Source organism: Nematolebias whitei, chromosome 1 (assembly GCF_014905685.2).
Source record: "Nematolebias whitei isolate Nwh7 chromosome 1, NemWhi1, whole genome shotgun sequence".
NCBI classification, from domain to species: Eukaryota; Metazoa; Chordata; class Actinopteri; order Cyprinodontiformes; family Rivulidae; genus Nematolebias; species Nematolebias whitei.
This window is the reverse complement of record NC_056498.1, coordinates 49,569,124-49,580,686: the sequence shown is the minus strand read 5'-3', so window position 1 is coordinate 49,580,686 and position 11,563 is coordinate 49,569,124. Positions and strand designations below refer to the sequence as shown.

At 43.2% G+C, this 11,563-nt stretch overlaps 1 protein-coding gene across 1 annotated transcript; it reads right to left on the bottom strand.

Moving 5' to 3' along the window:
- Positions 1-811: 811 nt before the first annotated feature.
- Positions 812-11,210, bottom strand: memo1 (mediator of cell motility 1). Its single transcript, XM_037684936.1, has 9 exons — positions 11,129-11,210; positions 8,990-9,071; positions 8,846-8,914; positions 8,587-8,699; positions 7,889-8,000; positions 3,622-3,764; positions 3,451-3,527; positions 3,171-3,275; positions 812-1,084 (listed from the first exon to the last, which is right to left on the bottom strand). The coding sequence occupies exons 1-9, from the start codon at positions 11,187-11,189 to the stop codon at positions 953-955; spliced, it is 894 nt and encodes a 297-aa protein (XP_037540864.1). The 5' UTR covers positions 11,190-11,210; the 3' UTR covers positions 812-952.
- Positions 11,211-11,563: the final 353 nt, after the last annotated feature.

The following is an 11,563-nucleotide window of genomic DNA, read 5'->3' as shown; positions in this document are numbered from 1 at the left end:
TTATTAGCCAATATTAAACTATCGGGGCTATTCAACTAAACTGCTCGGGGCGGGGGTCACAGATACTGAAAGCCAAGTGCTCAGGCGCCGTACATCCAACAGTTATTCTCATTAAGCAATGTTGTTTTACAATTTAATATCGAGTTTTATTTAAAAATGAACACACTGCTGGGCTGAACTGAGCTCATCCATGGGTCTTATTTGGCCCCCCAGACCACCAGTTGAATAGCCCTAATTTATATTTTTTACAGCACCATTTGTAAAAAAAATACGTTCATGTTGTGTAACACGGACCTTATTCAGTTGAGAGAACGGCAACAATCTAAACAGTTGGCATCAAGCAACAGTGTATACGTTTAATTTTAGCTAATGTTGCGTTCTTTGAGGTCGTTAAGGGGAGACTTGTTTTATAATCCTGAAAAACTCTTGTTTGGTTAGTCAATAGCCTGGTCTGGATGAAGACTTTCACCCTTTTCTTCTATCCTTATCTTGACTGTTATTTTCCTCAACTATTGACATCTATTAGACAGAACATCCTTAAAAATAGCCAGACTGTCCCTTTAAGAGGGGCAGGTTAGTTACAAGTGTCCAGATAGAAAGATTACATTATTACTAATCAAATCCTCCGTGTTTTCAGGAAAATGGCGACTAGAAGAACGTTGCAACCTAAATAAGACGTCTCTCCCAAAGCTTCAGCGTTTGATCTCCATTTCTTTTCTCACAACTGAACTTCAAACCGAGCGCTTTGGGAGACTTCAAATGAAGAGGAGGAAAGAAAGGAGGGGGAGAGGAGAGATAATCATATTGGCTTTGAATGTCTAAAGTCTTTCCTGCAAGTAGTGGGTACCACTGGGTGGGGTTTAAAGTTGTGGGGGTCATGGGTCAGGTTATGGCAATAAGATAGTATGGGCAGGGTGGCGGCGTTTTGCTGTGGCCCCTGCAGGAGTTGACCTCAATGAACGATGAGCGCCCCGGCAGCGTAGCTCACGGAGCTGTCCTGCCAGTTCCTGCACTGACTCGACTGGGCGTAGTTCAGGAAAGAAAAGTTCATCTCTAATCCAGACTTCCTAAGCTCGGCCACGGCCTGGAAAACAGGAAGAAGCAATTAGTTCTGACGTGATCGCACACACCAAAATAAAAAAAGGTGCATTGTTTTAGCAGGTACTGTAATTTCTGGACTATAAGCCGTTTTTTCCCCACACGCTTTGAACTCTGCGGCTCGTTTATGGATTTTTTGTTGTTTTTTTTGGGACGGGCTAACAAGCTTCATGCCACCCAAACATTTCTCCTCGTCACACCCGGGCACTCGCATAACTGCCCAATACACATCTCGTAGGGGGCGGGTCCTCGTGACTCAATGAGACTACCTGTATAAATAAAGGTTTAAATAAATCTGACCAATGAAATTATCGAATAGGTCACTGTGGACCAATGAAACGAGGAGTGGAGGTTTTCTCCTCCACTCCCTGGGGGCGCAACCAAGTTATGTGCAGCCTCTAAAAATAAGTGAATCGTGCACTAGTGTGGCACTCCGAGCTCAGTGGGAGGCTTGGACGACTGGCAGCGAGAAATAGTTTACCAAAACTGGCAACATGCGCAGAGCCAGTTTTGCTTAAAGCTACCGGTTTTTTTTTTGTTTGTTTGTTTGTTTTGTTTGTTTTAAACCAGTCATGTTACAGTTCAGAAAAAAAACATTTACTGTACGTATGTGTGTGTTACAGATACGTATTAAATTAGGTTTAAATCTGTGTAAATATCTCAATGTGGACACCTGCGGCTTAAAGACAAGAGCAGCCTATAGATATGTTCAAAATTATTATTATTTTTTTTTTTTTACTTAGTGGGCGTGGCTTATATTTGGGTGCCCTCAATAGCCTGGAAATTACGGTATACACAACAAGTGACATCTTGAATCATCCACCAGTCATGGCAGCAGGCAATTTTATCCATTTACATTTGGCGTCAACCCGACTCAAAATGGCGGCCACAGTCTGAACCATAGCAAATGTATACAGGCTTTAACAAAGTTAAAAATCATCATCATCATATCATTATTATTATTATTATTATTATTATTATTATTATTAAACCAGCAAATTTATTTCATGGTCTAAATCTAAATGGGTTTAATCATTAATATGTGGCTCTTTGTATGTCCTGTTCCACCATAAACAATGCATGTATGGCAGCACAATGGTTTAGTGGTTAGCACTGTTGCCTCACAGCGAGAAGGTCCCGAGTTCAATCCCTGGTTTGGACCTGGGGTCTTTGTGTGGAGTTTTCATGTCCTTGTGAACCCCTTGTAGGATTTCTCTGGATACAGTAAACAGTCAATACTTTGCAGTTCAACTTAAAAGGAAAGAGTGGCTGAGTGCGGCTCACTCGGGTATAAGACAGACTCCGCCCACTCCTTTCTCTTTCTGAGGTCTGTCACAGCAGAGAAAAAGAAAGGAAGGGGCGGTGGAGTCTGTCTTACACCTGAAATGAGCTGCACGAGCAGCATGGATTGTTTATTTAAAATAATCAAGTGCAACAAGCCTTTAGGAACAAGAGCAGGAACAAGAACACTGAATACTTCAGGCCCGAGGCGATCAGACGATCTGTCAGGGAGGCAAAGACCGGGGAGCATTTAAGGAGCGCAGCACACAGGTGCAGCAGGAGGGAGACTGGGAGTGACACAGGTGATGAGCATGAATGTGACTGAGGAGGAGAAGTGGGCGTGGCAGAGATCATGACATGCTGTGCTCTTTTAGAGCGTTTAGAGTTTGAACATTGTAAGAGTGTGGGAAGGGTTTATAAAGCCTTAAATAAATATAAATACAACATCCCTAATTTGCGATGTTTCACCCATCGTGGGGGGGTGTCTGGAACGTAACCCCCGCCCGCGATAAATGAGGGACGACTGTACTGCAGTTTCCTCCAAAGGTTCAAAAACATTCATGTCAGGCTGCCTGAAGGCCCAGGCCTCCCTTAAAAACAACATCTGTGATCTCAGTGGGAAGTGCCTGGTTCAAGAAAGGTTAATAAATAAATAATAGGTGGGGGAGTTTTAAAATATTTTGTACATTTAGGCCGCTCCTTATTTAACATAAACAAACGTTCGCTCGACATCAACACGTGTTCGACCAACTGAAACATTCTGCGAGGCCGTTTTCTTCAGCGGTACCTACATTTAGCAGAACTCCTATGGGGTGGCGTCCACAGATGGTGTTGCGGTACTTCTTCAAGTAGTTGGTGAAAGACATGGGATCCAGCTGCTCTATAATGCTCATGCCCTGCAAAAATAAAAATAAAATTATTTTTACTCAATTCTAAGATACACCGTTTCACATCCATTAAGTATCACATAAAGAGAAGGAGAGCACAGAGGCAGAGCTTGCCCAACAGCAACAAACATCTTCTGAGACTAAATGTGTCACCAAGTTTCATTTGAAACATCTTAGCCGTTACCATTTTATCAAGATGCTCGATCGACCTGTAGATCTCCCCTTGGGATTCATCGTAGTGCGTGTAACGAAACCGCTGACCTTCAGCAGAGAAAGAGACGACTATAAATAAAATAAATTATTCCAGGTTTGAACAAAGTAGCAGCTAAGAACCAATGTTTTCACGCTAACTTACCCCAGTGACAGAAGTCGGATGAGATTATGAAGAGGTTGGCAGGGTCTGCCAGGTATTTGCTGAGCAGCTTCCCGTACTCCTGCTCCTTGGACTCACTCAGAGCGCCCACGAGCACAGGAACGATACTGAACTCGTCTTTGTGGCTGAAACACCAGATTAGCACATTAATGTTGGACCTGAAAGGTTCTTTTCAACACAGTCGTGTTTCAGTCACATGTTTCTTTTATAAACAGGAGTACAAAATCAGATTTAGTTAAACTGTTTCAAAAGCAAGAGACTACTACCAAAGTATCAAAGAGCTTCACTGATCAAGACAAAACTGACTACAGTAAAGAGAATTTTACAGATGTTGAGCTGAAATCTGACGTGGTAGTAGCTGAGAGTCATTCACAACAAAGAATGACAAAAACTGTTTCCCTGATTCCTAAAGAACTGTACTGGATGTAATGGTGAGCACTCTAGTTTCAACTTTATGATAAATACTGAGGATGTAAAGCAGGCTATTCATCTCAGTCTGGTTCAGTGATGAGTTTATTTAGAATAAAACTAATTTTAAAAACAGGCAAAATAAAGAAAATAGGACAAACATTAAAAAGACTGGGCTATACATTACAACCCAGTCCACTTTCCCATTGATTTCATAAAAATAAACTAGATGTTTAATCAAAAATTAATTATGTATTGGCAATAACTGCTGGACGTCCAGTCCCTGAGCGTTCAGTTCTGATGTAAAGAAAAAATTACATTTTAGATCAGGGGTGCCCAACACGTCGATCTCAAAAGGTAGTCTGGGTAGATCACATGGCATTAAATAAAATAGTCAGCTGATCATCCAGCTATGAAATTTGTCTCTTGATTGACAGACAGGACAGCCAGTCTGAGGCCCCGTTTACACGACGTGAAATGGTCAGCCGTTCATTTACAGACAGCCTCATTCTCTTTGAAACCCAAAGTTAATGAAGAGTGGAGATTTTCGGGGGAACCCTCCATGGAGGTGTGAAATTCTCCACAAGGATGAAGTCGAAAATGCACAATACAGGCGGCTGCAGTCCAAAGGATTCTGCACCAACAACAGTTAGAATAAATATAACAAGAGTTATAATAAATGGCAGAGTGTTTTTGTGCTGCTCACCTTTTTCAGCATGTGGGAGCAAAACCAATAAAATCCAGGCTCCAAAGAGACGTTATGCGTCTTTACCAGTTTGGACGTAACTGCATGCACAATGAATGCAACTGAGCCCAGCATCAGGGTTGCCAGATACATTTAAAATGTCTTATTTATGCCTACTTTTTTGTGCACATATTCCACAGACAACACACACCTCATCTTAGAATATCTTTACTCAGCACATACAGTTCAGGTCAAAGTACTATCATTTTAAAGCCACAGTGCTGTAGTTCATTTCTTATCTGGCAACCCGACTGACATGGAAACTTGGTGTTTTTGTGGAAAACGATGCTCATTTTTAGAATTCCAGAATTGCGCCGCTCAAGGTGGCAGCATGTAGGAGCAGCGAACAATGATCCAAAGACCCATCTCTGCCTGATGCCCTCAAGTTCTATGCACGTTTTGAAGACCCGAACAGACCACCCAGCACCAGACTCACCTCACCACCGAATGAAGAGCATCTCAGCGTGACCTCAGCAGAAGTAAGGAGTACTTTCAGGAGGATTCATCCGCACAAGGCAACTGGCCCAGACAACATCCCCGGAAAAGTGTTGAAGGAATGTGCTGATCAGCTCTGTGAGGTGCTGGCAGACATCTTTAACACCTCACTTACCCTGGAGACAGTTCCCACCTGCCTGAAGACTGCCACCATCATCCCAGTCCCAAAAAGCTCTACAGTGACTGGTCTGAATGACTATCGGCCAGTAGCCCTCACCCCGACAGTCGCTAAATGCTTTGAAAAACTGGTCATGACTCGCATCAAAACAACCATTAACATCAACGAGGACCCTCATCAGTATGCATACCGTGAGAACCGATCGTCAGAGGATGCAATCTCCTCTGTGGTCCACACTGCGCTCAACCACCTAGAGCAGAAAAACTCTTACGTCTGTATGCTCTTTGTGGACTTCACATCCGCCTTCAACACCATGATCCCCCAAACCCTGATGGACAAACTATCCACACTAGGACTAAGCCCCTCCATCTGCAACTGGGTACTAGTCTTTTTAACAAACAGACCACAGTTAGTGAGGATCCACAACCTCTCCTCCTCCACCATAACCCTCAGTACTGGCTCTCCTCAGGGATGTGTGTTGAGCCCCCTCCTGTTTACTCTGCTCATGTATGATTGTGCAGCTACCCATCCAGGCTGTCACATTGTAAAGTTTGCAGATGATACAGCGGTGGTGGGATGCATCACAAACAATGATGAGTCCAGCTACAGGCAAGAGGTGGAACACCTGGAGAGCTGGTGCAAAGAGAATAACCTTCACATCAATGTGAAGAAGACAAAGGAGATGATTGTGGACTTCAGAAGGAACAAAAACATCTACACCCCCCTGAACATAAGAGGATCTGCGGTGGAAGTGGTCTCCAGCTACAAGTACTTGGGTGTACACCTGAATGACAACCTCAGCTGGAGCAACAACACCACCAGCCTGATCAAGAAAGCTCATCAGAGACTCTACTTCCTCAGACGGCTGAGGCGAGCAGGTCTGGGAAGCTCAGTCCTCACCTCCTTCTACAGGTGTGCAGTGGAGAGCATCCTGTGCTCCAGCATCAACGTGTGGCATGGAGGCTGCACAGCTGCAGAAAGAAAAGCTTTGCAGAGAGTGGTGAAGGCTGCACAGAAGACTGTCGGAGTCAGTCTCCCCACCATCACAGACATCTACACCTCCAGATGCAGGAAGAGGGCCACCTGCATCATGAAGGACCCCACCCACCCAGCACACACACTTTTTGCCCCACTCCCCTCAGGAAGGAGGTTGAGGAGCATTAAGTGTAGAACCACTAGACTGAGGAACAGCTTCTACCCTGAGGCTGTTAGACTCATGAATCTCTAACCAGAATAATCACTGTGAAAAATCACATCATGTTGCTGCTGATCTGTTTCATGTTGCTGCTGATCTGTTGTTTTAATGTTGAAGTGTTCATGCGTGCACATCTGCTCACAGACTCATGTTCATGTTTGTGCTGATGTTCAATGTTTTATGTTATGAGTGCTTGGTGTTTATTTAGTTGTTTTTTCTTAGTTCATAACTTAGATGTTATTACTGTTTTTCTTATACATTTTATTGTTGGATGTAACTGGGACCCTGTGTACATAATTTCGCTCCACCACATGTACCACATGAGGTGCGAATGACAATAAAGAATCTCTGACTCTGTTACTTTCATTCTGAGATTTTGCTTTTGGAAACTTTAATTCCTCTCTTTCTGGATGTAAATCACTTTTTTCTGATGATTGTTTCCTCTGGTATCAGATGCTGTGCAGCTGGAAGGATTTTTACCGAAACTTTTTTAGTTTTGGACATTTGTTATGATGCGTAACCATGGCAACAAGGCAGTTTTCTACAACCAACAGCAGTTGAATAACATCTCAAAAGCTCAAATAATATCTCAACTACAGCCACAAATCTCAAATGAGTTGAAAAGGATGTTCTGTGGACGCATTCTCATCAACCTGCCAGCTGTGCTCGAGTGCCTGACCACTGAGAACCTGGAAGTAGCAGGAAAAACAGCTCATGACAGCAGGACAGGATCGTCTCTCAGCACCTACAGTTGGCTGTCTGCAGCGACGAGAAACTCAGCAGGCTACTGGGAAGAGTGGCCATCCCTCTGGTAGGAGTTCTGCCCGGCATTCGGGCGGTCCTACAGCCCGGGGGAACAGAGAGGCCAGCTGAGTCTGGGTGGACGGATCGGACGGCATCTGCAGCCAGTGTCTTCAGATCCACTATGGGATGGACCTTTACAAGAGATCCTTCCTGCCTACAGCCTCAGTATCTATAACATCTCTTAATGAAATGAGGATAACGAGTTAAAACAACAAATAATTTCCCTCTGGGATTAAAAAAGTATTTTTGAATTTTTTGTTTATTACAAGATTAAGGTTTCCAGAGGTTGTTCTCGTGTAAACGGGGTCTTATAGCAGGTAGATCACTCCGACTTGGTCATTTTAAAAGGAGCTTGCATGCTGAACAAGTGTGGGCACCCCTGAATTAGATCATTCGGTACAAGTTGGCTGAGAGTAATTAAAACCACGTGTTCTCGTCAGTTCAGGCTCCGTTTAATAAAGCTCTTCTCACTCGTTTGTTTTACCTCTCCATGGCTTTTGCAGTGTAAGGCAAGTGCATTTCAATACTGTGCTCATCTTCATCGGTCTGCAGACTCATCCTCTCAAACAGCCCAGTTTTCAAGAGGTCAGCGTAAACTGCAAAACAAAGATTTTATTTCAAACTTGAGCACGTCATCAATGCAGTCTGAACTAATGAAGTCACTTTAGGAGCTGCACATTTGAGCTAATTGAGAACTTGAACAAACGCCAAGCTGAACTTTTCAGCTCCTGACCCACAAAACAAACTTTTGATCCCATCGACTCCTGACTGAAGTGTACAAATGTTGCTAGCAAGTCGACTGAATAAGGATGTTATGACCCACAAAAAGCCTCAACTATTATAGTATTTTTTAATTAATTTAGGACTATTTTACAACATTAATGGCAAAATATGCTGTTAGTAATCGGCTTTAATTTGTTTTTCTTCTGGAAATTGTCTCAAGGCCTCTCACTTGGAGTTTCATGGCCCACAGTTGCGTTCCAACCCAACCTTTGGAAGAAACCGCTCAAAGAAAACTTATGGTACTGATGCCAAAGGTCTGTCTAAATTAGTCTCAATTATTACACCATTTCCAGATCAAAACCCTAAAAACGACACTACTCAATAAATAATCAGTTTGTATAAATTCACACAAAAAAAAAAAAGAGATAAACAGAACTGAAGTGACAAAACAGCGGGTACCCTTCTGGTCGATTCGCAGGTCATAGAGCGGCGTTCTATAGACGTCTGCGGGTGACAGCGCACAGCGGGAGAGGGGCACATGGTGTGAAGGTCCCAGAATGAACACCCTACGACTGAAGGGCAACAGGACTTTATCTCAATCTATCAACAGCTCCATGTTCTATCTACACAGAAAACATGCTTGTTCTGTTGCAGGACAGGAATCAAGATAAACGAGTCGTTTAAAACATTTTTAAAGACAGAAAGTTAAACGACTTACGTGATGGAGGGATCAACCTGCTTGTAGGCATATGCTGCACAAGCACCACAGTAGGTATATCCAGCATGGCTGCAAGCAAGAACACGTCAGTATAGAATTAGAAGAGACGATTTTTTACTTTCATTAAATTATTTGTGTTCCTACGGTGCTATGATGGCTCTGGCAGGTCTGATTGTGGACTGTGCTTGGGACAGCCAGCCCTCTAGTTGTGCATTCAGCTGGGCTCCTACAAAGAAAACAGCGAAATTCATTAATAATAGAACCAAGCATTGTTACAAATAGAAAACCTAGAATGTAACAGCTGTTACACCTTTACATTATGGACTAGTATTGTGTTTTTAAATCAAGTTTTAAAGATCTCGTTAGTGCTTGAAGTTTGTGTAGATCATCAACAGCACAACCACACCATCCATCCATCCATTTTCTTTTACCCGCTTATTCCATTTTTGGGTCACGGGGTTGCTGGTGCCCATGTCCAGCAATCACTGTGCGAGGGGCGGGGTACACCCTGGACGGGTCGCAAGTCCATCACAGGGCCACATAGAGACAAACGAGACAAACAACCATTCACTCTCTCACTCACACCTAGGGACAATTTAGAGTTACCAATCAGTCTAACATGCATGTTTTTGGACTGTGGGAGGAAACCGGAGTACCCGGAGAAAACCCACGCATGCACGGAGAGAACATGCAAACTCCACCCAGAAAGGCCCCTGGACCGGGGTTTGAACCAAGGACCTTCTCGCTGAGAGGCAGCAGCTCTACCAGTTGCGCCACCGTGCTGCCACAACCACACCACATTCTAGCTAAATAGCTATAAAACCAACTGAATTATTGCATTTATGCGTTTGCCATCGATGATTAGCTTTGGCGGCCATCTTGAGTTGGGTTGAACTGTAGATGTGCACCCAATGATTACTCTTTTCCACTGGTTTAGAATACATTCGGCAAAGGACAGGCAAAAACACAGCCAACTACGTGATCGCCCACCTTTCATGGTAGCATAGAACAGGAAAAAAAAATAAAAAAAATCCTTGAAACCTTTTTTTTTTTAATCAACAATTCAGTTTGGTAAAAATGTCTCAGGAACTAAAACCCACAGGAGTCAAAGGGTGCATTAGCCCAAACGCACAGACAAATGTTTTTACCGGTGATAAATTTACAATGGGACCTTATTCAGCTGCTTGTATCCAGGAGCTCATTCCTTCAGTCATGATTCAAACCTCATGACCACAGGTGAAGGATGGAACGCAAACAGACCAGTAAATCTAGAGCCATAATTCAACTCAACTCTTTCTTCACCACTACAGACCAAAGCAACACCCTCATTACAAAGGACATGGCCTCGATTCGTGTATCCATCTCCCGTTCCATCCTACCCTCACTCGGGGACAAGACGGCCAGACACTTCTACTCCTCTGAGATGCCGACCAGTTCTTGTCAATGTAACATAAACGGCACGTTTAAAAGAAAAGCGCTCAGGTTGAATCCGTCTACACTGGAAATAATGTCATGTCTGTAACCTGCAGGATAAAAAGCTCGACTCATTCAGTTTAATTTGAGCTAAAGAAATGTTCCTATGCAATACTTCTCTTTCACATCTGGTTAGTCTGTGCTCTAGATTTTAAGCTTATAAACGGAAAAACTAAATACCTTGTGGGTTTAAAAAAAAAAAAAAAAAAAAAAAAAAAAGCTTTGTGAGATGGGGGAAGGGGTGCAACATGAAACTCCAGTTGTTTCAGCCCTGCCCAGTCTTTTGTTTTAAACGTCAGTGAAATGTCCAAGAAAAAAATTGTGCAATCCAAAAAAAAAATCAAAAACTAACCAGCCCACAACAATAACACCTTAAAATGAATTAGATTTTTAAAAGCTTTAGGACTTATCTAGTGTTAGCTAGCATGCAGGCCAGGAAGTTTAAATAGCTTAGTTTAGCTTTTGCTACCTTAACAGTGCGTTCAAAATAATTCCCTACAGAAAATTCAGGTGTGTTTTGAGACTTTATCGGAGGATGAACTGGCTGATGTGTTTGTCATGAGCTGACACGGACGCTGTGATCAACGGCAGGAAAATGTTAGCCGAGCTAGCCGACCTTTTTAAAATGGGACTAGCATTAGCTCGTGTTTGCCATCACCGCCTGCTCGGGCAAACCACGAAGAGATCAGTTAAAATATCAAAACTCCCACGGTTAATCCAAACAAACGGACAAGTCTAAACCAATACGAGACGCTGACATAACAAGAAAAACACATTAAAAAGCAGCTAGCATGTGCTAACGCAGTTTACCCGAAGCAGAGTACCAGCTCCCGGCGTGACTTGCTTCTCTGCACACCACTCGATTTGACATCTTGGTTCCCAAGCCGCCTATCTTGATTTACTTAACTTATGTGAAGCAAATAAAAAAGGATAAAAAAAAAAAAAACCTGCCACTTTAGCTTTAGCTGACTGTCAGGATGAAACAACGCCTGTTTGCTAGCTAACTTGCTTGGATAGACAAAGGGCAGCTCAGCTGGGATAGCTCGGCTCGCTGGCCGCCGTGTTGTTACCGGTTAATTCGAGAAGTCAGTTCGTTCGACAGTCTAACGATTTTACCGTGTAAAACCGTAAAGGCACAAAATACAATATCCAAAATTTGTGCCAGCACTGAAAACTGACGGAACCGCTACATACGAAGCTGTCACAGTCAGCTTTTAAGGATTACTGACTTCTCTCGCGAGCCAG